Source organism: Cyprinodon variegatus, unplaced genomic scaffold (genome assembly GCF_000732505.1).
Source record: "Cyprinodon variegatus isolate N-32 unplaced genomic scaffold, C_variegatus-1.0 Scaffold958, whole genome shotgun sequence".
NCBI lineage: Eukaryota > Metazoa > Chordata > Actinopteri > Cyprinodontiformes > Cyprinodontidae > Cyprinodon > Cyprinodon variegatus.
In genome coordinates, this window is record NW_015151411.1 from 177,048 (window position 1) to 204,786 (window position 27,739).

General features: G+C 38.3%; 1 protein-coding gene across 1 annotated transcript in view; it reads left to right on the plus strand.

Moving 5' to 3' along the window:
• LOC107100309 (glutamate receptor ionotropic, NMDA 2D-like) overlaps nucleotides 1–27,425 on the plus strand; it is a 103,047-nt gene extending 75,622 nt beyond the window's left edge. Inside the window, exons 13-16 of the mRNA XM_015398751.1 lie at nucleotides 4,372–4,441; nucleotides 4,537–4,654; nucleotides 17,259–17,494; nucleotides 19,554–27,425. Of these exons, the coding sequence (XP_015254237.1) occupies nucleotides 4,372–4,441; nucleotides 4,537–4,654; nucleotides 17,259–17,494; nucleotides 19,554–22,748 (3,619 nt within the window). The 3' untranslated portion in view covers nucleotides 22,749–27,425. The remainder of the gene's footprint in view (nucleotides 1–4,371; nucleotides 4,442–4,536; nucleotides 4,655–17,258; nucleotides 17,495–19,553) is intronic.
• Nucleotides 27,426–27,739: the final 314 nt, after the last annotated feature.

The following is a 27,739-nucleotide window of genomic DNA, read 5'->3' on the forward strand; positions in this document are numbered from 1 at the left end:
TATTATTATTATTATTATTATTATTATTATTATTATTATTATTATTATTATCATTATTATCAGTAGTAGTAGTAGTAATATTATGCCCTAAAAAGCATTTTAAAAGAGTGTAACCTCCTTTTAATTTTTCTTGTGACAAATTACTTTCACAGATTTTATTTCTTTTTGCTTTTTTATGTTATGCTATTTATATTTCAGTAAATCAGAATTTTAAAAAAATCTAATAATTTTTAGGTTACAGCCAGTGCATTCAGAATGTTTAACCATCCAGAATCAAACATGAAGCTGTGCTTTTCAGCCAAGTGTCTCCAACACCTCTAACTCTGTGAAGTTCCACAGATTTCAATCATCAGCCAAACTTCAAATGTTTTGTCAGCCTCTAGCCTTTTCCTAAGTCAGAAAAACCTTATTTTACATCCAAATTTAAGGATTTGTGTGTATAATTATACCGTAATTCCGTATTTACTGAGAGAAAACATGTTTAATCAAAAACACTATTGGTTCAAACAGCAGAGGTTGGTTGGCAAAGGACAGAGAATTAAAAGCCTAAAAATACCAAACAACAGCACAGCCTTTACAAAATAGATTAATGTGTTGTTCATTTATTATCAGGACTACTTACAATTTCACTTTGCGCATCATTCAGAACAAAGTCCTCCAACAGATCAGTTTCGAAGTCTATAATTAGTTACCAGCATCCACAGACATTTTGGCACTCACAGCAAATAAACCACAAATTTAACACTGAGTGAGTTTGTGGAGAAATATCGTAAGACAGGACACATGGGATGTAAGAGAAAAAAATTAGCTGGAAAAAATGTGTATAATAAATTAAACTAAAATCAAACTGTGATAAAAATAGTAAAGTATACTTGGTCTCAAGGTACACAGAGACAAACAAAGGGTATTTTAGCTACACCAATTAGCCTAAAAGTCATGTTTCTGGACTGTGGGAGGAAGCCAGAGAGAACCAAAACATGCACAGGGAGAACATCTGAACATGACATTCTTGCTGCAAGGAAACAGTGCTGCAAACTGCTCACAGTTTATAAGGCAGGTTAGATACCATTGCACAACATTCAAATGAGAGAGCAGCTTCTATGACACCCAAAGATCAGTGATTCCCAGTAAGAATAATTGTAACTTCTGACAGCTTGTCTGTTTTCAGGGGCTCACAGCACTTAGTTAGATTTTAATAAGTGCCCTACGACACAGAATAATTCATTCATCAATGAATATTTAACTTTACCAGTGTAGTGCAAGTCCGTAGAAACCGAGAATTGAAATTGAAAATACAATAGGCATATAAGCCATTAAAATATTGTCTTGTGATGGAGAAAGCTAGTGTACAGATGCTTAACGTAATGGGATAATTAAGGACAAGGAACATCAGGGGCTTCAGAGGTGGATAAGAAAAACACCACTTTCATTTTCTTTTTTAATTCTCCAAGCTAGATAAAGTCGACAGTCAGTGCTCTTAGATGTGGCTTCCTTTAATCCTTTTGAAGATTTTGTATTTATACGCTTCTGCCCAAAAAAAAAAAAATTTAAGCCTGAAGTCCAATTGATCTGTCCAGTCTGTCTATGCACCTTAGCACAACATTCTACCCTGTGTAAAGTTACCTTTACACTCAATCATCGCCTTTCCACTATTTTAACAGTGAAGCGTATATAATTGCATCACCAGATTAACCACAGTGGCATAGATTTTTCCAAATGATGAAAATCACTGTCACCTGATCACCTGCACTTTTAACATATAATGTATATCAGAGATTTGAACCCCTGTTGTTAAAACATTTGAAGAGGAAATTAGACAATCGCTATAACCCACTTAGGCAGCATTAATCCAAAAACATCACTTAATCTCTCCTTTATGCTATGCCAGTGCTTCACTCAACTGTTGGTCATGAAACTGGGGAAGTGTTGGTGGATTTTAATCCTTCACCACTAATTTAAAAGGTTCCATTCCCACGTGCTTATGTGTTACTGTTATTATGAAAAGCAATAATGAAAAAAATGGTGACCTCTTAGTCATCACAGTAGGACACTCAGAGTTAGACAACGCTTACTATGACGTATAGCTGATTATTTCAAAATGTGAAGTCATCAAAAAGATAATGCAAACTTTAAAGAAATCATGGGCATTTATGCTCTGCTAAATCTCAATGCTTTTCCCACGTTTAGATCCACGTAAAAAGTTTATTTACATTTAAAAAAAAAACAAAGTAAAATAGGAAACATTTACAAAACGTGATGCAGACATCAGCTGCAAAAGAGGCAGGGCAGGGCTTTCACCAACAATATCAGAGTAGCTGAGGTGAGGTCAACTTTTACCTTTCAACATGGTGGAGAAACGATTCTGTATGGTGAATACTGCATCATTAAGTGTTTTCTCCTATTGTGCTTTCATCCTACACAATGCTGTGACATATATATATATATATATATATATATATATATATATATATATATATTTTTTTTTTATTTAACACCATTTAAATGTGTCATTGTTGAAATTACTGTTATTGTTTGATTTTATCAGATGCTCGTCTAAAGTCAACCCATGCATTTTATGCATTTCTTCTGTAGTAGAGGAATTAGGAATCCATTACTGTCTTGCCAATGTAGCAGATCAGGATAATCTTTGCATCCAACATGTTTCTCTTCTCTACCACAATAAAAACATTTGAACACAATGCACTGGTAATTTCCACTTTACAAGTGGTAAGGGTCATCTTTACCACATGAAGGCAGCATTATCACCTGTGGTGTGATGTCAGGTTGCAAAGCATGCTGGGAGATGCAGTTACAGTTTGTTTATGTATAGCTTGACCCAACACTAATTATAGAAAAATTAAAATTGTTCCTAAATTAGCTGTTTAATTCTCTTGTGTTCTCTGAATTTCAAAGTAAAGATGTATCTTGACGAAATTAATCTATTAATCAATGTTTGGATTCATAAAACACACGGCGCTAATAAGCCGAAGGCATAGGTCTAATTACTTATGAATCAGAAGTGGGAGCAAATCATCAAACCAACAATGTTGTCTCGTTACCTAAAAGTTACACACAGGATTATTTAAAGAATTACACAGGCTGCCATGATTTATACTCATAAATCCTTATCACGAGAAAACGGCTTTCGTTATCTTTAAATAATGACAATATTAACTTATTTTCTCGAAAAAAACGGCGTTAAAAAGCATGAAGGGATACGGCCAATCTCTGCTTCCATACTTTATTAATGATTACAACTCAATGCATTTTTACTCTAAAGTTTAAGTAAAAAATCTATCATTTTCAGAATAATGATATGATTTTAAAACATTTGTATTCAGTATGACTGGTTAAACTTTGTTAATTTCATGGTACAGAGAGTTGATGATCACAGCAACCAGATTCAGCAGATATAACATGCTTTTATTTTCCCTTTTTTTCTTTTCTTTTATGTTCTCCTATTCACAAGGGCAGACCATTACCCAGAAAGGCATTCTTTTCAACTCCAACTAACATTTCACATCTTTTGTCACACATCATGCTTTGCTGCACAAATTCTCCCACCTTTGTTCTTTCCCTCTCCACCTTCACAGCTATCTTTCCACACATGCAGTGTGAGCAGTGCTTTCCTTCCCCAGTTTTCTCACAAAATCTGCCTCACTCATCATTGTTGGTTAATCCCAATTTACTTGATCCTAAGCCTCTGTTGCGATCCACATCACTTTGACACCACAATTATAACTCAGCATTAACATGCACTGAATATATGAAACTCATGCTTTTCTCCTGGAGCGTTTTCTTCTGCTGCCTAATGCTTAGATTTCCATTTTTTGCTCCTTAGCTGCCCTTTTTATGTTACAGTTCCTTTCTCCGTCTCTTATTTTGGATCCCTTCTTTCCCACCCTAGTGTGCTTTCTCTGTGTGTGTGTATTTAAACTTTATAATCCTCATCACTCTCTGCCTCTATTTCTACACAGAAGTGTGTAAATCTTTCCCCTTTTCGCTGTTTCTCCCTGTCACTACACCCTTCGTTCCGTAAATCCCTTCAGCCCCCTCCACTGTCTTCCTCTTACTCACAGATCCTCACCTGATTTCTCCCTTATTTTATTCTTCTATTGTTTTCACCCTCGCTGCCAAAACTGATTTACTATTCCACCCTTTTCTGCCTCTGCTGTTGTTATTTAACTTTTTATGCCCCCTCCATCATTTCCCCTGTCTTGTCTGCTGTATATTTCTGCACCCAGCTGTCTTTCGAAGTACATTGCAGATATACCTTTATACATTCTCCCCTGCCACTGTCATTCTCTCCACGCTGGTCCTGTCTCTCCTCTATTCAATGAAAAAATGAATTCTGTCTTTAATCTTTTACAGGAAGCTGGATGCTTTTATTTATGATGCTGCAGTGTTAAATTATATGGCCAGGAAGGACGAAGGATGTAAGGTGAGCACTGAGGTAGAGGTACATACACATTTTTTTTATTTTTTGCTTGACATTAGGTTTTTTTCACAGTATCTGCGTGTTGTCCTTTCTCCAAGGTGATGACCATAGGCTCGGGGAAGGTTTTTGCCACCACAGGCTACGGTATCGCCCTGCACAAAAACTCACGTTGGAAACGTCCTCTTGATCTGGCCCTGCTGCAGCTAGTTGGAGATGGTAAGATCAATAGGAAAATGGGAGGGTCTTTGCAAAAATAATGAGTACTATGACCTGAAAAAGGTTATATGTAACCCAATAAGGATGAGAATACAGTGACAACATAGTGTGTGGGTAGGGGGTAGATAGAGGACACAGGTGGTAGCTGAATGAGAAGATGTCAAGGGGAGAATATGGGGCATGTGTCAACTGAAAGGTATTTTGATTGTGGGAGACAAGGGAAGTTCTGATGGGACTTTTAAAAATGTTTGTGAGTATTCTTATTGGGTAGAAGAGAAAATGATAAATAAAAGAGGGAGGAGAATATCATTGGTTTCGTTTTAAAGGTTTGGCTTTAATATGTTGTGCGTTCACTTTTTTCATCTTTTTGCTATGCAAAAAACTAAAAAAAGGATTTACTTGAGCGAGTCTCAGTTTTAAAAGTCACTTCTTGTGTCAAGATTTGGTGTCGGATTGAGGACCCAAAAGCAGAGGCAAGTAGGCAGAGGTAAATTTAGGTGGGTTTAATGAGGTTCACAGGTACAGAGGCAGGAATCAAAAAATCCAACAAAAAATAACAAACAAACCAGAACCAAGGAGACATCAGGGGAAACCAAACTCTAGGAGCCAGGGAGAGACGAGGTAAGCAGACAGACGTTAGATGAGGATCCAGCAAACAGGAACTGAAGAGGGAGGGCTTTTAAAGGGGACAGAGACAAAGAGAGGGCTAACGAGAGGATTGGAAACAGGTGAGGACAGAGCAGAAAACAGAGCTAGGGTTAGAGGACACAAGAGGGCAGCAGAGGACAACAAATGGAAAACCTGGAAGACAGGAACTAACAAGAAAACAACAAAATAATAATTAAACACTAAAACAAGGAGCAAAGTAAAACTGAATACTCTAAATAAACATAACAAAACCAAGACTGTGACATCTTGTTTGTTGACAGATTTATAAAAGTAAAGATTATTTAAGACGGACAAAGGACTGAGGAAAATAGGAATACACGAATATATTCTGATCTCATGCAGGACCGAGGTTGGACAATTGGATGGACGATGGATGGACTGTAGATAGTTAAAAGCTGCAACACTTTGCAAAGGTTTTCATATGTGTTTAGTGTATTTCGGTTTTATATGACCTATACACCTCAAATTAATTATTCCTCTTCCCTTTTTTTCCAGCCTTGATAGTCTATTAGTCGGATTAATGAGGGAACCTTCCTATGAGATCAATACACTTTGATTTAAATTGTGTCACTGATGCTCTAGCTTTGTGTCCAATGTAGTTTTCATTTTGGAAGGCCAGCCTCCATCGATTTTCCCATCAAAGCACATGGTTTCTGTGATTCCTACGTGGCCTGTAACTAACTCTACAAAAGATTTGCTATGGCTTTCCTACAGCAATGGTTTTGTTGTTCTATAAAGTCCAGATGTGTGACATGCATGACTAATTGCTGTGCTGTCAACAGCTTTTCCCATCTGAGCTGTGGATCTCCTCCAGAGTTACCATAAGCCTCTTGGCTTGCTTTTACAGTTGTCATACTCTTTTATTTTTAGGTAATAGATTCAACAGTGCTCTGTGAAATCTCTGCTGCCTTCCTTGGCCTTCACATTGTTATTTGCTCTCTAACAAACCTCTAAGGCTTTCACAGAAGATGGATTTAAATTAAGATTAAACCATACAGATTTAGATTCATCCTTAGTCCAACACACCTTAATCAAAGGGTGGAATTACCTCATCTGCATGCAGTCAGTTTCTCATTTTCCTTTTCATCATCTAATTACTTGATTCAAGTGTGTTGGATCAAGGACACATGCAAAAGTTGCAGGATGCTGGCCCTCAGGAACTGAACTGCCTCCCAACTGGTTTAAAATATATTGTGATAAGAATTTGTAGCTGTAATGTGAAAGTAGTGATGCCATTCACGGGGTGGGGTTACTAATGGATACTCTGATGGATTAGAACATCAGCGTATGAAGGGCTGTGAATGTTTCACCAAACCTTGGAGTGAGATTTTAAAATAGTTTGGACAGTCAGCCCTTATCAATGTTAGATTGAAAGCCTGTGTGGATAGGTGCAGCTGTAGGTTGTAGGTTTTCAGAGGATTTAACTGAAACTAAAATGTGGAAATTTTATAGCACAGTGAATTTTAATGAGTAGCAATAAGTAATCTATACTTATGTGGAAACATTTTCAAAGCATTTACATTATTTACTATATTCTGGTGATTTTCAGAGAACTGAAATAAAGAAGAATGGGCCCTACTTAAATACTTGCATCTTAAATATACTGTAAGCCAAGAATTTCAAAACTGTGTTTATTAAATATTCTATGCTGTTCAAGTAAAATAAACAACAGGGAGCAAATAACTTATCACTGGATTACTGACACTAATACAGGAACCACTGAAATTGAATCCCGTGCAAACAACACTGTGTATTAATATTTGGTAATAGGTTAATGATTAAAAATCTTAACTCATTATCTTATTAGATAGTGAAATAATTGTTTGTTTGTTTTTATTTACAAAACAGCTAAATAATATAATCCTACTAGGAAACTGTAGATTCTATATAAACTTTCCATTTAATTTTGGAAGTAGTGATGGAAATTAAGCTTTTAAACACATTCAATGGACCAAAATAAGGATAAATGAATAAGATAAGTAATGATAAAACGAGAACATCCCTCTATGAATCTTGGATAACTAAGTTGTTCTGCACATCCTCATTGTGTCTTATGTGGTAGGTCTTTTCTTGGGTGGCTGATCTTTTAAAGAATTAAATGCAATGGTTCTTTTTCTTTTATTTTGGACCTCCTATGGGTTTGTGAGGCAAACCTGAAAGCTTTAAGAATTTCGACATTTGTGTTGGTTTAATGAGTCCTAAATTCTAACGGGAGATTATTCAGCTAGAGTGAGTAATAATGATTTAACTTGTGACCAAAACATGGACTTAAACTGGGACTAAATCAGGTGGCTAAACTATAGCAAACAAGGAGTAAAGCTCAATAAAAAAAAGCACTAGATGTAGAGAAAACAAACCATTTTATGTCAATTTGATGTAATCCTACAATCAGCCTCCACATCTATAATTTAAGCTAGCTGTTGTATATTTTATTCAGATTTACTCAAGTTCTAGATCGCTTTAAATCTTCATTCATTTACAAAGAGAATTTTCTTAGTCCAAATAAGATAAGAGGAAATTCAAATGACATGCCTCGTATAACTGCTCAGAATTCCCATTATTTTTTTTATATCTGGCGCAGGTCTTTCAGCTTTGCTGCTGTCAGCCGATTCAATAGGTGGACTGGTGCAAAAATAAGGACTGTGTATGAACCTGGTATGTCCTCATGTGTTAGCACTAAGGTTGTGTTGAAAACGCGGACATGATTTTTATCAGCATGGTATTTTTATGTATAAATAAGTGGGATGGAGTTAAGTTTTAATGTCCGTCATTTTTTAGCTGGAAAAATTGGTGAGATGGAGTGTATGCATGTGAAGACACTGAGGTGAGTGAGTCTTGCACCAAATGGATGAGAGTTGACAGCCCTTGAGTATGTTGTTTTTTTAATTGTATCTAAGAGGGGACCATTTGTGTTTGACAGAGGGAATCTGTTTTTAGCAATGGTTGTCAGTACACTAATGCTTGATTATCATATCACACAGTCTGCCACACACATTTATTGTCTCCATTGGATGGATCTTGTTTGGCTTCTCCTCATGCTTTAAATCAGCTTTGCTTATGGCGTGGCAGACAAAGCCCTTTAGCTGTTTCTGGCATGCTGATACTTTAGCTGCTTACCCACTGATAATGCCAATTTGGTGCCAAGATCTATTAAATAAGACTGGCATCTGGAGCTAAATTGCTCGACCCCGAAATGTGTGCTTGTGTTTTTGTGTGCGGGAAGGAAAATTAGAGGGCCCAATCGCCCTGATATACTGTATTTCTGTACCTGTTCTCATTTCTTTCGTTCTGTGTGCCATATCCGTCTGTGAATATAGCTCTAGATTTTAGAGTGGCGTACTAAAGAAAAGAAAGATTGCTTTTCTAGAGATGGAAAGTATAAAGAAATGGGCTTACATTCATCATACCCTCGAAGCTGCATCCTTTTAAAGACATCTGAAGATCTCGCGCGTCGCACCTTTCACTGGGCCAAGCTGTGTCACTGAGTTACATCATTTTTCTTCCCTGCCTTGTGGAATTGTATCATTTTCCTACTGAATTAGATGATATTAGCAGACTTTTAATACCCCTGTGAATCTATCTCTCTCCTTGTTGTTGCCTTTGGTGATTAACACCTCAGCTTTAAATGATGGTGATTGATCTTACTACATCTTTTCTTCTTGTCCTGCTAAAGAGCTGTAGAGTAGAGTTGTAAGATTTTACCTTCCCTATCTTATCAGATCCAAATTTTTTATTTTATTTTTTTTTTTTGTTGTACCATATCTTGACTTTGATTCCATGATTATATTATTCAGAGTGTATATTTTAAAATGTGAGAAGCTAGAGTTTCATCTCTTGGCCAGCAGATTTTTTATTTGTATTTTTTATATATCTTGCGATGAATAAAGGGAGGTTTGTTACCGTGAGATAAAAGTACGGCATTGTACCAGTCATGGTTTACTGCTTAGCAACTGTGAGGCTCAGTGTCTTTGGATGTGTGTGACATCCAGCCTCATCTGGCATACCGCAAAATGCAAACAAGCTTGCTGGTGCTTGCACATTTACATATGCAACTGTGCCACAAACACTGTGATACAGTGTCCTTTATTGAACATCGGTAAACGGCTCGCTTTGTATTAGTGTTGCCAGCTCTACCTGAGCTGGTCCGCCAGAAACAAAATAGGTGGAAAAAGAATGTGACACACCTGCCAGATTTGGCAGGCTTTAGTTGGCTGTGACTGAGACGTAGAAACAACTGCCATCTAAAAGGTTGAGGTGCAGGATAAATTGCAGTGCAGTGCAGATCACACTACTTATTGCAGCAAGCATGGGCCACTTACTCAACCCATGGCAACGGCAAAGTTCGCATTGACACCACATGCATAAAAGGAATTGAAAACTTGCTCCGGCCATAACTTCGAGATGCATATTTTTGTAAATATTTTTTAACAGATCAAGTGTTCCGTTTCTAATGCTCCCCTAAGCAACTGTTCATCTGTCTTAAAAACACTAAGTGATGAGGCTACTGTCAGATTTAAATGATGAACAACCAAAAGTCAAACAGCTGCCAATGCAAGAGAAGAGTTAAAATGACTGGCATAGGACACAATGCTAAAGCACCTAATAAAAGTCAGCTGTGGATCCCCTTACAAAGCCAAATCATTAAGCAATCATTCTAGCAATGATAACTTTAATTTGTAAGGCAGAGAAATAAAAACAAATTAATGTCTCCAGCACATGATCATAAAGTAAAAATATGTTATAATAAAACTAAAAACTTGAATTTAAATATTCATTTATTTAGGATAAAGGTCTCATTAATTGATGCATGCATCTTAAGTCTTTTTTTTGTTGAAATATTCTTCATTTCTAATACATTTAATTTGTGGTTGTTATGGTTCTCCCCATTTGTGACTGAGTTTTTAGTTTTCAGTAATCAGTTGTTCTGTTTTGTTGATTTTTGGTTTATTTTCCAATATTTTCAAGAAGTCTTTAGTTACTCTCTGTTGCCCCCTTGTGCTTGTTTCCTTTCCCCTTGGCTTCCTTCTAGTTAGTTCCACTCATACCTGCTACATATTCAGCTCAGTAGCCCATCCTTTGTTCTGTTCCCCTTATATTCTCCACCTCTGCAGTCTCTCAGTTCTGGTTCCTTGTTGTTGTTTGTTGCTTCCTCATCTCCGGCTCCCCACGTGAGCTTCTCTTGATGTTTTCTGGTCATTTGTTTCTTTGTATTTTTGTATTTTGCCTCAGTTACTCATTAAATCTATAAGAGTCACCTGAGCCTCCTGATTTCTGCATTTGGGCAAAACCAAACCTCCACCCTATTGTGACAGTGGCACTTTTGACTTCTCATACAACTGCTGCTGCTTCTACTTGTGTGACATGTTCAGATTTGATTTTAGATTGTTGTAGTCAGAAATTTCTTTAGGTGTTAAGGTTCTATTGCCGGAATAGGGTTATTTATTCACAGGAGTTCAACCCAAGCCTGATCCAACAGGGGATGTGCCTGGTAGTCACATACCTCAAAATAGAAATAGTGCAAACCTACTGCACTGTTAGATGAAGTTAGACGTACCTATTGTATTGCATCTAGTAAAGATACTCAACATGTCCATGAAAGAATTTCATAGTTTTTAACCATATAAGAACAAAGGCACAGAGAGCAGGCTGTCCGCAAGTGAAATCAAACTGAAGGTGAGCTGTATCTGCATTTAGAGGTGTGCTCCTCAGAGTCATGGTACTGTTTCTTTATCTAAGTAAAGGAATGGATATCTGACACACAAGCTCCATATATTCCTGTCTCTACCTGTAGTCCCCCAAGCATTTTGTAGTGACTTTGTCGCAGCAGCTTAATAAACTTGCCCAGCGGGGATCAAGGATGAAAATTAGCGGGAGCTTGGTTGTGGATTAATTATCACAGTAACATAATAAGTAAATGGTTTAATTATTGTTTGGATTTGATTTATTGCATTTTACATCAGAAATAAAATCAAGGATATTAACAGGTGAATCAAATGACCTTTCCACACTTTGTTTTCTGTGTTCCTGAATTAAATTCCTGAATCCTCAATATCCGAGACACGACAGTGAATATGCAGTCAAACGCAAGATGAGACCATCAAACATTGGTCTGTAGAATACTTCAGTTGTGACTTAAACTGGGAGTGTACGTTGCCCAGATTAAACTCAACAGTTGTTTTTTAAACAGCAATCTATTTAATACAGTATGTTTAGGATTAAACAAAAGATTAATTGTGGAAAAGTCCCCTATGCCTTCTGTTTAATCCTATCAAGGGTTGTGAAACCATTGGCTCTTTTAAAGTCAGAAGTACAAAGAATCACAAACTCTTTCAAGAACCTTCCTCATAAAAAAAAAGATTAGGTGTTGTGTAAGAAAATATTACCAGTATTTCAACTAAACCCTGACCCCAAATGTGGCCCGAACAGCAATTAAAATTTACCCAGTTGCAAATCTATTTTGCTCCATGACCATTTCAGTGGGGCTGCAACAAGGACCTGGCTGCAATTCCTGGTCTGGGGTCTTTCTGCATTGAGTCGCCTTGCCCTCCCCATACATGTGTGTTCTTTCCCGGATACTCTGGTGTCCTTGACACACTCGAAATACATAACTAATTTCAATTAATCAAACCTAAATTGCCATTAGTTGTTAGTGTATATGTGCATGGTTGTACATCTCTGTCTCTCTCTGTGTTGCCCTGTGACAGCCTGTCGGAGACTGTCAACTTGTCCAGGGCATACCCCGCCTTTCACCCATAGACTGCTGGAGGTAGCCACCCTTAGGGCTAAACATGAAAAGAACTGGTTTAAGATGGGATTTGGTGATATTCCCAGTTTGGATTTTCATTTCAGAGGTAAATTGAGCATACAGTAGACTGAGTAGCCATAGGCTTTTCTCAGGGTATCCTTTGGGGGAAGGATTTCTCAGAGTTCCACAGACTATGAGAATTTTATACATTAAAGCACATGTTAGGCACAGAGAGGATATGATTTTTGTGTTGGATTTGTCACTTATAAAAATTTACCAGAAAAAAAAGAAATTAAAAACACAACTTTGCATATGTCAGCTAGTCAGAGTGTTTATGAATAGGTGATTAAATATCTTGAAAACAGAGGTGCAAAATTAGGTGATATATTAGTACCATTTATAAATAACATTTTCCACTTTTCAGGTTTTTATTGGGGTCTTGTAATTAATCTTTCCATTCCTTTTTGCTTCTTATTTTCTGCTACCCTTTCTTTGTTTTTGATTGATAATACTCCTCACTTATTTGCTAATATGCACTGTAAAGTTCTCCCTCTGGTGGGTGATAATTAATTGCAAACCTTTTAATTCCATAAAACTGGAGGTGGGAAGTGACTAGTTGCATGTACGACCATGACTATGTTAAAAATATTTTTACAGCAAATGTGAATAATATTAGTCCTATCTGCTGCTTGTGAATATATTTCATATTCACTGAAGCTGAAAACATTTTATTTGGGGTTTATCTCAGAGCATGTTATCTAAAACCAATTGATAATGGGGATAGTGGGTATCAGGCCAGCTGCCAGCTTTGCTAGGGCCTGGGGCAACACAGTATTATTGGGCACCCCATCTACCAATCCAAACAGCAAGCATGGCAAAATATGGCCTTTTTTGACCTGCTGTTTAATAGCCAGTCCCTAAATTTTTTTTCCTTCCATTGTGGGAGGTAGAATAGGCCACACTGCAAAAATGGTCTAGAAATAAGTAAAAATGTCTTAAATCAAGCGTATTTACCCTTCATTTTAGTAGGTAAATGGGATGATTTTCCAATGGAATGAATATTTTTACTCTTAAAATAAGATTATTAGATAATATGCACTTGAAATAAGACAATGCGGTTGCTTTTTCTCATTTTAAATGTAAATTGTCTTGTTCCATTGGCAAAGTATCTCACTTATCTCCTCAATTCAAAAACAAATGCACTTATTTTAAGAAAAAATGACTTATTTAGATTTCCATTTTTTGCAGTGCAAATACGTTTGGAATTCTCTGCCCTCTGAATTTGCTGGCAGTTCATTTGCCATTTCTGAGAAAGACTTCACTTATGCCATTAAAAGCACAACATGAACTCTATCAGAATCAGTCATTTTTGTTTTCCACAATGCGGGAACATTAAAATTAATCAGTCTCTGAGCCACTATGCTGAGTCTCTCTGATCAGGCAGCCAGCCCCTTTACCTTGTTGTGCCATAAACCATGATAATAATTTTGGACATTGAGAACCAATGTCCATGTTTCATCTTTACATTATCACTGGAGAAGAGATGCAGTTTTGCTGACCATTACTATTTCATGTATGTACAGAATTATCAGTTTGACCATGATTTGAGCTCAATTTACACTTCCATTTATGTTCTAACACACAGCCAATAGGGCGTGCGTTCCAAAAACAATATATAACAATCTGAATAATATCTGATTAATAAAGATATTTGCGTCCCCTACTCTCGCTCACGCTCCCCCCGCTCCCTGAAGCTGCGATGCCTCAGCTGGCTCTCCCACTCCGCTCTGTCTTTCAGACTGCACCTGGACCTCTGCCATCCTTCTGCTCTTTTGGTATTTCTGTAAAAGAGAAGATGTTTTCTCCCTTACACTAGCTAGCGGATGCTATACTTCACATTCATAAGCGCATTGCTTCTTACCTGGCTCTGATGGACATCATTCTTCTGCAGTTTTGTTCCTGGACCTGTTCCTGGCTCATCCTAAGTGTATTTTTAATATTTACTCCTAAAATCCCTCAAGCATTTGGTGTCATCTTCCATTTTTCTATTTTTTTTCTCTGTGTACCAGACTTCTGAAAACCTGACATTCTTAGTTTGCAGCGAAAAAAACTTTTAAAAAATTGCAGCCCGCCGCTTTCCTGGTCAAACCATTTTATGTTGGGTGGGGGGAGTTCTAATGGCCCCTTATTTAAAGAAAACATGTTACATATACCTAATGCAGATATATTTACATATTTAGTTACTCTAATATTAAATATTTTTATCACAAATATTTTCTGAAAAAATACTTCTGCCTGTATTTTTAATGGCCAGAGTATCAATTTTGGGCCCCTGTCCTGGGCTTGGGACAATTGATCCTTTTGCCACCTCCTGTCAGCAGGGTATATTGGGAAAAAAATGACATGAAGATTCTGAGAAAGAGGAAAACCACAAATCTAGGAAAGAAATGGCTAAGAAGATTTTACTGAAAATTAAGTCTTGCTTACATAGTTCTTAGTTTTTGTTTTAGCAATATTTTGCACTAGTACTAAACTTGTATAAACTATGTAATTTTACTTACATAGGATTCTCTTTGCAATCTTTCCACCACTGCACAGCACAGAGTACTGTGTAGGAGTGATCTGGTGCTGTGACATTTCCCCCTAAAACACTACTGTTTATTTGTGTTCTGTTTTAGTTAGTACTGTATAAAGAAACCAATATAAAAAAGAAAATAAATAAATGTTTACCCTTAAAGGCAGCCTAGATGCCAACATTGATCCTTGTTTCACAGCTTGATCAGAAGAGAACTGAATGCGATCCTGTTTGCAAAAGGTGTTGGTATAAAGATTTTTAACAATAATTGAGTAACAATAGTTGAGTCCAAAGTGATTTTGCGAATGGAATTACTACTTAACGTGTATTTTTTCCCCTACTTAATAAAAAAGTTGTTTTGTTATCTGTTTCTGCAGAACAGATTAAGGTTTTCACACATCATTTACAGGATGCTAATAAATGTGTTTGGCATTGTATGTTTGTTTGGTTGAACCAGAGGCAGGAGGCTGTTACCTGAATCTGCCAGTGGGCTGCAGCAGCATTATAACCATCTGTTGCTGTAGCTTGAGGCCACGGCTGATTGGTTAATGATGTTCTACAGGAGACATATTAGCCAGATCACACAGATGACTGAATCGGCTTCAGCAAAGCCTTGCAAGCAGAGCTAATGATGGCTGAAATATAAAGGCAAGACCTTTTTTATGGAGCAGTGTAGTGTTGTGAGTAAATCTATGACCTGTCAGCTTTTAAAGCCCACTATAGCCAGTAAAACATGATATAGTTCAGAAAAAGCAACATGCAGTAAAAGCAGCCTTCAGACCTCATTTTTGCAGTGCAGCTCATGCTACCATAGTTAATGGTGTACCGTAAAGCTCTCATTACTAGTTCTCTTAGAGAATGTGCCTCTTTGATTCAAATATGAATCATATGCAGCATCCTTTGGGTGTCTGTCACTATGGTTACACCAGCAGTCCGTGCAGCCAATAGGTTCTAACAAGGAAGACCAGGTTTAATTTGGCAGTAATATAGTAATGTAAAAGTGCAGGGTTTTAAAGAGGCTATGCTTCATTCCCTGTAGCTCTAAAGATTGGAATCACAATTCTTCCTATAACTTACCACCTGGATGGAGATTCCAGGTGTAAAAAAACATTAAATGTTTAACTCTACTCTCTACTGTTTGTCTGTCATTCATCAGTGAGTTCTCTCTCTCATTTTTCTTCCCACTTATAATTTTAGGGTGAGGAGTACTACATACTCTGTCACATTGACAAAAATTCAGCCCTTCATCCTCAATCCATGTTCTGCTTCTTTCAGTAACGTCTAACGCTCTCTGTCTCATTTCCCCTGACACCTCCATGGACAGAGAAAGAATGCTACTCCCTTGCCGTCTTTACAAGGCATTCTTCCCAACTCTCTCATTACTCTTCACCCACTTGTCTATGCTTGTTCCGCCTATCCAAGTATCGCTGTGGCTCCTGGTCTGTCTTTCTGCTGCTTTCCTCATTTGCTCTCCGTTACAATGTTGAGATTAGGTTGTCAATGCCATTTTAGTTCTTGATTCTTCTTGATTGTTTTAGACTCTCCATCGTCTTTTTCTAAGTCTTTTTTGTCTTTATTACATCGAACAAACCGTTTTTATAATGCCGACCTACGACCATGAGAGTCACCTTGAATAAACAATATGCAACAGTCAGAGACTAGTTCTGCATTTCCTTTCGATTTTCTTTTGTTTCTTTTATTTTCCTCCACATTTTAGTATATAGGCATTTCTTTATCTGAATGTTTCCATTTAAAAAAAAATATATAAAATAAAATAAAAACTTTAAAGTATATTATATACTAAATACAAACTTGAAAAACTGCTGTTCTTCAGGTTTGCATTGGGCCTTTTGAATTTTTCTAAAATGTGTTGATGGACTAAGCTAGATATGTTTAATATATGAAAACAAATCCCGTATTGCAGTATCTGTGAGTCTGATGGTATATTTCAAAGCTCTACTTCTACTTGTCTAACGTTGTGAGATGGGAATATCTGGCGAAACACGCAGTTCCCCACTAAACCACAGGGTTCAGCATCAGACTCAAAAACACAGAAAGTATTTTACTGAAGACAAAAACACAAAAAAAGGGAATGTTGTTGCTTTGTTAGCACGATCAATTTAACATTTATGAGCAGATTTTATGGATATTTTTTTTTAGCAGAGGTGCATCTCATGCCAAATAACAATTAATTTAAATTTGGTAATGATCCAGATCATGTGCAAGTTTAACATAGGTGTACTTCACAATATGGGGCAAAATTTGCTGTTTGGCAGAGGTCTGTCTATTTCTAGTTTTAGATAGTTATATTTCAGATGTGATTTTGTCAATTTCTCTGTTTTTCTGTACTCTGCATATCAAGAATCATTACAGTAATAACATATAGCTCTGAACAACTATGACTGTATAGCTGGACTTTACTTTGTATTAGTGTTTTCTTAAAAATGTATGCTTTTCTGGTGAATTTTTTAATTGATGATTTTTTTTTTCCAATTTTGCGCTTCCTATATCTTTACTGAGCACTTTCTTTAAAATTTTCTCATGTATTTTTTCTCCATCTTAGTTTATCTCTCCAATGTCATTTTAAACTTCTATTCTTTACCTTTTTTCCCCAGATGAGATTGAAATGCTGGAGCGCCTCTGGCTATCAGGTATCTGCCACAATGACAAAATTGAGGTGATGAGCAGTAAACTGGACATTGACAACATGGCTGGGGTCTTCTACATGTTGCTGGTGGCTATGGGCCTCAGTTTGCTGGTGTTTGCCTGGGAACATTTAGTCTATTGGAAACTCCGCCACTGCATGGCAACTAGTTCCGGCAAATTGGACTTTCTCTTAGCAATAAGCAGGGTAAGTATTTTTTTCAAAAACTCTGTTTGGAATATGTCTGCTGCTAATACCTTAGCTTTACCATTAATACCCATTTTTGCCAGCCACACTGACTTGTGACAGCTACATCTGGATAAAAATAAACCATAAATTTAGAGTATTTACAGTGCTGTGAAACGGTAGATGCTTTTTTGCAACTCGCATCTTGTGTTGCTTTTTTGACACTCATTATGGTTGACACGATTTCTGTATCAGTGTATTGCCAGATAATGATTCAATTAATCAGGGGAAAAACTTACTCAAAACACATTGACTTACTGTAGGTGAAAATAACCTCCTGCTAAACCTAAGTGGTTAGGCCTCCCTTAATGGCATAATCTGTTACTGCTACTGGTTATGGTTATGTGGCATTTCTTCTTTAACATTTTACTGGAAGTATTCAGTCAATCAGCGAGCAAAAGTCCTGTTTCCATACAATAGAGCAGTTTTTGAGGCTCTTAAGCAGCAAAGCAGGGTTTTTTTTTTCTTTGTGTTTTTTTTTCCTCTAATGAATAAAAGCATTTATTAAAAACTGCTTTTACATAGATATCAGGCAGCTTTGAGATGAAAAAGATTGTTTTTCAACATTTTGTAAATAGAACCCAGAAAAGTAAGGTTTACATTTGTATTTGATTACCCCATCAATTTTTCAAATAACCACTTCTCTCAGCAACATGCAGTCTTTACCAGCTTAGCAGATCTAAAGACTTTGTTTTCAGTCATCTACTGTATGTGAAAAATGCTAAAGCTCAGTCAGTCATATAGAGCATCTATAAACATTAATTTTCACTTTATCAACAAAGCCTATTGCTGGATTTATGTCTGGTATTTGACTGTGCTCTTTAAAGACATAAATACAGACTGATCCTATGTTTTTGATTGTAGCTATAGCTGTAGACTTATTTGAGCTGTGTGTATTTTAGACCCAAAATGTTTTCTTTTGGGTTGTTGTATCTAGCTGTACAGATCATTTTGTTAACTCTAGCCAACTTCAATGGCCATGGTTAAGAAAAGCATTCCCAATATTTGGTATTGTCACCATTATATTAACTTTGTTAATTGATTCAGGGTGTGGTGCATGTACATTTTCCATGTCCACATACTTGTTTATACAGGTCAAAAGTTTCAATTTTGTTTACTCTAAAAACCAAAGTTTTTCCTTTTTTTACTGTTTCCTGTGTTTCTGACATGAGTCTTGGCTTTCTTCTTGCCAATTACTCATAAAGGCCAGATTAGTGAAGTGCACACCCAATAGCTGTTTCATTAACAGATTCTGTGACCCGAGCTGAAGTTTCCTGCAGCTACTCAAAAATTACCTTGTGTCTCTTGGCTGCCTCTTAAATTAACACTGTCCTCTCCGCCCAGTCTATCAGTCTGTGTGTTGATAGGCTTGCATCTCTTCTACCATATTCTTTACGTTTTCATTAAAAAAGAAAAAAAATGAACAGTGATCTGAGAGATTTTTTAAGCTTGGGATACTGTTTAATAACATAACAATGCTGCAAACTTCTTAACCTGTATAACCTTTTATTTAATTAATAGTAACAGTGTAAATAGGACTGAATACAAATGTATGTCACACATTTCCAATTTTATTCACAGTATGTTATAGAAAACATTTATCCTTCCTTTTTTACTTTACAGTTATCAACAACTTTGTGTTATTTTTGTTTTTACATAAAATCCCAATAAAATGCTCAAAGGTGTGTAGATGATTTGTTAGAAAATCTGGAAAGGTTTAAGAAATCAATAAATGTCTTTAAAGGCACTGTAGGTATGGAACTGTTGTGATACTGTAGTTTTTGTTTGTCATCTGTTAGGAAAAGTTTATGATTAGAAAAAGTCAAGAAAATACTTACTCTAGCTTAAGCTGGTCAGTTTCTGATCAAATATAGAAGTTCAACTCCTTTAACGTCCTCACTATAGAATTGCGTAATTCATGCAAGGCAAAAGAGTTAGTTGATTTGTATCATATAGGTCTCTGGAGCATCCATTTTTCAATAAATAACTCATCATTTTGTTTTTTATTTTCATCTCTTAGGGCATGTACAGCTGCTGCAGCTTTGAGGATGAAACAGCACCAGGTGGCTCTAAATCTTTGCCTTCACACCACCACACAGCAATGGTTACTGTTCCATCACAGCCACATGTGGTCTCAACTACTGTGACCAACCCAGCAATTGCAATGGCGCAACAGCAGCAACAACCACAACAGCAGCAACCACCACCTGTCTTCAAAACACCTCTACCAGGCTCTCCTCCCACTGTGGTGCATTCTGGGTCAACCCTGGGTTCTTCTAACCCCCCAATTGCTGGTGCCCCCCTCCCTTGCTCCACTTTCCTGCCCAGGCCAGATCGCAGGTTAGCAGTAGTGGATCGGTGGAGGTTGCCTAAAACTGCTACAGCCACCAATCCGATGGCTGTAAGAGGGGGCATCACTGACATGGGGCCGTTTGCTCAGAAAGTTCCACAAAACTGGACTACAGCTGCTGGAGGGAGTGGGGGACTCGATGGCTATAAGAGATATTATGGTCCCATTGACCCTGAGGGACTGGGGTCCTGTATTGATCAGCAAGCAGGGTCCCAGACCCCCAAGACTATGCCAAGGGGCCACCCCCAACCCCCTCCAGCAAGTGTGGCCTTCTATTCAGAGAAGAGCATGGACCACGGGGTGGTGAAGAAGGTGGTGGGAGGTGGCGGTGGAAGTCAGGGGAAAGGGCCTGTTAAACCTGTGGGCACCCCAAGGCTGCCTCCTAAGAGTCAGGCCCCTCTGCCTCCTACACCTCCACTGCCACATCCCTCGCCCCCTCTTCCTTCATCCTTTTGGAGAAAGCGGAGGCCTAAGAAGCCTAAAGAGCCTGGAGGACCACTGTATGAGAACATTTTGCCTCTGGGGCGAAGGGGAGGAGCAAGAGATGGAATGAGGGAAGCAGGAGTGAGAAGGACCCGCCCACTTTCTCCTCCACTCTCACTCCCCATACCAGTTCCACTCAGCCCCTCCTATACCCCTCCTTCTCCTTCTGCATCTTTGCACTATACGTCCTCGTCCTCTACATCAACCACCTCAACAACGTCGACGTCTTCATCTGCCTCATCGTCTCGCTCCACCTCTCCTACCTACTCTTACAGCTCTTCTAGGAGCACACGAGACAGGACTGGCGGAATAGAAGGAGAGGACGATGATGATGATGAAGATCTGACAGAAGAGTCAAGTCTTCTCCTTGGGAGAGGAAGAGAAAGGGAGCGCTCAATCATTCGCCCACGTTCCCTAAGCCATGGCCGTTTGCCACCACCAATACCCCCAAGGAAACCACGCACATCATGGGGTGACAGAGAAAGAGAACGGGAAAGAGAAAGAGGGGGTAGCCAACTGTCTCAACTCCAAGAGTGGTGGGCAAGCTGGAGTGAAAGGGAGAGAAGTGGAGCAGGTGGGGAAACTGAAAGGCAGAAAAGGGAAAAGAAGAGGAGGAAAGAAAAGGAGAAGGAAAAGAAGAAAAAGAAAAAGAACAAAAAGAGGAAAAAGAGAGAGGAGAGGGAAAGAGAACGGGAGAGAGAGAGGAAGCGAAGGAAGGTAAAAAAGAAGAAGAAAAAGGCATTAAAAACAAAGAAAAGGAAAAAGTCTATTGGTGGAAAGCGGTCTGAACCTGAAGAAGGAGATGTTGAACAAGAGAGGGAGGGAGAAGCTGGGAGAGAAAGAGATGAAGGAATACAAGACTATTCTTCTTTTTCTGCCCAATATGGGAGCACGTTTGGAGAAAAAGGAAGAGATTCATGGGAAGGTGAGAGAGAAAGAGGCAGAGGGGAAGATGGCAATGACAGAGATGAAGATGACAGTGGAAGAAGCAGGGAAAGGCATTCCAAATCCTCGCATGCTCATTCTAGACGGCGAATTCCTGATAAACGCTACTCCAACTCAAATAAGTTCCCTGCCTCTGTTAAATTTTGGATGAATGGAAGAGGAGATAACAGCGATGCTACCCCAGTATCTCTCCACCCACTTCTCCCATCCTCTAAGAGGCGAAAAAGTGGAGGGATTGACAGAGAAGATAACAGCAGAGTTGGGGAGAGGCGTCCCTTGTTGATGCATTATGAAAAAGAAAAAACCCAAACAAGAGAAGGACTGTCTTTCCATGAATGGGACTCAGATGAAGATGATGAGGATGACGATGATGATGAGGAAGAGGAAGACAGGGAAAGAGTGAGGGAACGGGGAGAGGACAGAGGAAGGAGGGTTGGTAGAGGGGCTGTCTCTGAGTCTGAGAGAGACAGGGGAAGGGTGGACAGCTACTCAGATGAGGGTTCCTCAGGGGAATTTGGTCGTTTTGAAAGATATTGGGAAGAAAGTGCAGGAGGCGCTGGCACTGGAATCGGAGGCATAGGCGGAGGAGGCTGGTTTTTTGGCACCTATCCCTCTAGAGAGAAAGGGGGTAGCATCAATAGTAGAGATGATTCCTTACTGGGAACTCGGGCAGAGGGTTGGATTGGTACAGATTTCTGGGGATCTGGACCAGGTATTGGATGGACATCTGGTGGAGGAAGTGGAGGGCTGGGCTCACAATGGCCACCAACCCCAACTGCCTTCCCTCCACCTAGAAGATATTGGTCAATGGACAAAATTCCTGCAAAGGGAGAAAAAAAGTGGAAGAGTGGAGGTGGAAAGAGAAGAAGACGAAGCAGGGAAAGACTGGATCAGGCAGGACGGGCAACTCTGTGTTCCTGTAGTCTTTACCCCCAACCGCATCCTTATCCACATCCCCATGGACGGTCACACACCTCTAACTCCAAGAGAAGACCCTCAACACTTTCCCATAGCCAAGAAGAGCTTCTTCCCCACTGCCACAGCTTCAGTGGGGGTTCTCGTCCGAAACCTTTGCCTCCCAAGCCAGATTCCAGTCAAGCCAAATCAGGCAGCCAGTCTAACCTCAGCCTCAACACACAGCCTACAGACCATCCGCCACAGCCCTTGCCGTCACCACCACAACAGCCATCCCTGTCACCCACCTCACTCCCCATGCCCATTGCACCTCCACCCTCCTCAGCCTCTGTGTCACCACCAGCAGGGGTAGGGATGGCAGGTCAGGCTCAGGCATCAGCCAGTGCCAAACTCCAATACCAGAGACTGCGCTCTGTGCCTCAGCCACGGAGATTTTACTCTCCCCATCTACCACTCAAAGCCAAGAGCCTGTGCTCACGTCGAGGATCAGCCCACTTTTCTAGTCTGGAGAGCGAGGTATGACAGGGGGAGACGAGAGAGGGAGACGTGGGAACAAGAACCAGTGCCACTGAAAACCATGGTGCCATGGCAGCTAGAACCAGGCACAACACCAGAGATATGGCTGCCTTGGTGACCTTAGGTAATCGGTTAACAAGCATCACAACAGGAACAAACATGGACAGAGGCTCTATTGTTAATAGTACTCTCGGTGAGAGCAACACTACTGCCACCCGCTCAATTGTACGCGTTCTTATGAGGGCGACAGTGAGGTGCCACACCAGGGTGAGCTATATCAATCTGGATGGTTCCTATGATGAAGAGAGTGAAGTTGAGGCTGCATCACCGGGGACTTCGACCCCAGAACTTTTCTTATGCTCTGAACTGAGCTTTGTGATGTCATCTTCGGTCCTTCTCCCCTCCCCAAATCAGAACTGTGGATAACAGTAGTCTTCAACTTGTGAGTAATGATGTCATGTTTGCACACAAACACAAGCATGCACACACAAATGCACACAAACACAAAATTATCTCACGTCTCCTTCCCTCTGGCTTTGAGTGGGATGAGGAGAGACCCACTTACTCTCTAAAGATGCCAGTGTTTGGTCATCTTCTGGCTTCCTATCCTCATTGCCCGATGGCTTTTGACCTGGACTGGTGGACTGCTTCCCAGTGTCAAAGAGACTATTCCCTCTTCTTCCCTTTTTTAAGAAAAAGCAATGCAGTCACCTCTCTCATTCACCATCTGCCCGCTCACATTTCAATGGACAGTGAGCACAGTGCTACTTATTTGCCCTTTGGCGTCATGACTCTATCAGACCCATCTAGCTCTACCCCAGGACCATCTATATGATGTCACTTTTTATTAGAATCCCTTTTAAACAGTCAGACTGAGCAGGACCTTGTTTTTCTCCACCTCTTTGGAGCTTGTTATGACACATCTGGGCCAAGTGGAAAATATTATCAAGTAACAAAGAATTTGAACAAAACACTTCTTAACAAAAGAAGAATAACAAAATGAAGAAAAAAGACATGTAGCAGAAATTCTTTTAATGTCTGTCTTTTGCTTTTTCTTTAGACCTTTTTCCCCATCCCTTTGTTTTCTTTTGTCGATATATATTTATCAGACTGTGTTAGTGTCTTATTAAGTAGGAGGCTGGATGTGGCTAGTGTTGGGAGTGGGAATGATTCCAAAGAAGGGCCAAAATTTCACGCAAGTAATTGAACTTAAATTCCCATTTCTTTCTCCTCACATGTAAATAACTTATAATTCAGCCCAGACTGAATTATGAGTCTTAGAAGTGAATTTAGGATATGATTAGTGTAATATCTATAATTGGCACTAGATGGCTGCATAATATTTGAATACATTGGTGCAGGAAACTTAAGATCAGTCTCATAAGTCTTTAATGCATATAAATGAACAAAGACGCTGTAGCTTTGAACATAATTGTTTCTATGAAAGTTTCAAGCAAGGGTTTATTCACAGTTCAGCATATTTTAAAGCCCCCTTTAGATTTAATTATATGTTGACACCTTATTGTGCACTGACTGAGCTGGTATATCATGGATTTTTCAAAAGCACAATTTGTCATTGTATTTTTTCAAGATGTGTTGCCGCAGTTGTAATTGTACAATCTCAAGGTAACACACTTTTCCAATACAGCTTTTCACATAAAGATAATAAATGTAAATTATATGAACAATAAATTTCAGTGTAACCAACACTGAAGGGGTGAAACATGAAGATTCATAATACTATATAATTATTTGCTTTGTCTTATTCCTTTTTACCAAATAAGACAGAATGACTTACTGTGAATGTTTCCAGGTGCATATTCAGTTGCTGAGCCTTCACTGTATGCAGTCACTTAAAACTTGCATTGTCAAGATTTTCAGATGGCTGTTTGACTTTGAGCAATATTTCCAACTTGTGACAGGGATGGGGTGGCACATCATTCTAGTAGATTTTAATCTGATTTTAAGTATCAGCTCTTTGAGCTGGGGCTGGACGATCCATACCTTTAGTTGTAATTGTTTAATACTAGTTCAGTTCCTCTTCTGACTAAACTGTGTTTTTGCAGAACAGTAAATGTTGTTCTGCTTCGGCATTTCCAGTTTACGTGCAAAGAGAGGTTTCTGTGAAAAAAGGTGATATTGGTGATATTGAAAACAGTTTGCGCAATGCGAAGGGCCCAGTTTGCGCCTGCCCACTCTGGCTCTCTGTGCTAAAACCCACGAAAAACTGTGGATATTTTTTTTTTTATAGGATATTTCATTTATAAATACTTCTTTCTCATTTATTCTTTCACACTGCTTCCATTATACATCAGTAGTAAACCAATAGTTAGATTGTTGAGAGGGACAACAAAAACATTTCAGAGAAAACATGACCTACAATTGTTTATCTTCAGGCTAGCCCTTCTATAGCCATGCTCAGGATGTATATATTTTGAATTATATTGTAGTCAACCTTGAATATATTGCCTCCGGCTAGCAATGCATTGTTACCACAGTGTTTTTGATTGGATTCCCATGGATGCATTTTTTTTTCTTTAAACTGAAGAAAAATATCTGTTTGTAAGGTATATGAATTAGGATAGCTATAGCTGAAATTCACAGCATTTGACTTTAGGTGAGAAATTGAAATTATGATTGCTACATGTTAGACACAGGGTAGTGATATGTAGCATAGTACATTTTGTACTGAAAGCCATCCACATTTTAGTTGTGCCAACACTATTTTCATAACTTAAGCATATTTAATTCATGTCTCACACTAAGACCAGCCACAGCCCAGCCATTTGACTATTTTAGTTGAATGTAGCGTTGAACCGATGTAGCAAAAAGAGCACCTACTTACTCTGTAGCTTTTGTTTTTGGATGCTGTATAAAGGCTCAAAGGACAGGACAGACGGGGAGGGAAATGACCTGCCCTGCGAGGGGTTGTGCATCGTGTTTGTGCATGTCGTCACAGATTGGAGGGTTAGTCGACCTTTTCACTTTCCCTTTTTTCCACTCCTTTGCCCTTGTAGAGGCCAGACTATACCTTTTATCTGCAGGTGGATTGATTTTCTTTTGTACCTCCATGTGGGTATGTGTCTTTAGAGAAATGCTTTTGCTGTTTCACATAATTTGGAAAAAGTCTTAGACTCACTGCATGTTTCCCTGAATGAAATTGCCAAGAGTTATAATTTTAATGGTTAGTTTAGGTTTGTTTATAAGTTTTATTAGTGAACCAGGACAGACACATTTTGCTGAGGAAATAACCTTGCTCTGCTTTGCACCCCAGAAGCAGAAACCACTGCAACAGTCCAACTGTTTCCTGTTTAATCAAACACATTTCCAACCAATTAACAGGGCTTCAACAAGGTCTATCATTGAGCATTATCTATTTTTATTGGGGCACTAATACTTAAGTCTGTGACTGCATGAACACAAATGACTCTTAAAAACCCTCTGGCTTATTTTTATTTATTTAATTTTATGCTGAGAAAAAAAAGAATATATTGAAATATACTATGTTTTTGAGAATGTACCATGTTATACTGTGATTTAACTGAGATAATTTATTGTATTCAATCATCATTTGAATTCTATCATTTATCTATAAAGAAATATATATGTACAAATAAATATATACATATATATACAAACAGGTATATATATATATATTAGTTAAGTTTGGTATATTTGGAGGAAGTGTTAGATGAAATAGTTTTAATGTTTTAGCTTTGTAGCAATTCTAGACACTAAAATCATTTTTTGAATTTTGATTCCTCCTATATGACTGTGAAGACATTAGTGCCTGTGACAAAAAAGACAAGTAAAAGTCAAAAACTTTCTATTCATCTGTATCTACTATGGCTATCAGTCTGTCACACCTCTAGTACTACCTAACATTACATTTTCTTCTTTTTCACATATTAAAATGTCTCTTTTTACTTTCTGCTTTATTTTTTTCCTCTTCTCTTTGTTTTTTTTTCATTTACAGCCAATGGACCATCTACTCCTTTTTTTGATTTCGTTCACATTGTTACATGTGACTGAAATTACCTCATCAACTCAACCTTTACCTTTTTCTTGTTTTTGATCCTCTCTTTTTAAAACTTGATCATCCCTCTGTCTGTCTCACTTAGCAAAAAAAAAAAATAACAGAGACCAGTAGATACTGTGTTCTTGCTCCTTTTTGACTGATTGTTGATGATGGTGATGATAATGATGATCAGTTTACTGATTGATAAAACAATTCATGAACAATGTTACTAGTACTGATGTGACTGAAGTGTGTATTTGATGACCACACCACTGTAGCAAGTCTGGGCTGTACCACACCACCAGCAAGCAAGCAGGGCCTCAGTTCTAGGTCATGTATCACATTATCCAGCACATTGTCCAAACAAAATATATTTGAGCATTTTTGATATTAGTAATTTGGAAAATAGAAAAATAAAGAAAATTAAGGAGTATTAAGAGGCAGTATACAAAAGTGAGTTGCAAAAATATTCTTACCTATTGAATATCCTCACATTTTGGCACTTACAACAACAAACATCTATAGATTTTCGTTAATTTGTAGACAATGGTCCAACAAAAAGGTGAGTTGAATGAAAAGTGATAAATGGTTTCTAATGTGATATTACAAATAAGACCTATGTAAAGTGTCCTATGCATTTTCCCTTAGCCCAAGTAATTGGATGCCCTGATATAAGTTTTCTAAAACTACATATATATATATATATTAGGGGTGGAACGGTTCACAAAATCCACGCTTCAGTTCGATTCACGGTTTCTGGTCACGGTTTTCGGTTCGATTCGATACATGTTGATTGTTACACCGAAATCCCATAAAAAATTATGAAATTAATGAAAAAATCCCCCCAAAAAATAATGGATTGTAATTATTTTAAATGATCCGCGGAAACCCTGGATCATTTCCGTATGTTTTGCTGCTTTGAATCTAATCATCTGGCGCATGCTCTCTAACCTGACAACAGCCAGATGCATGTCTCGCT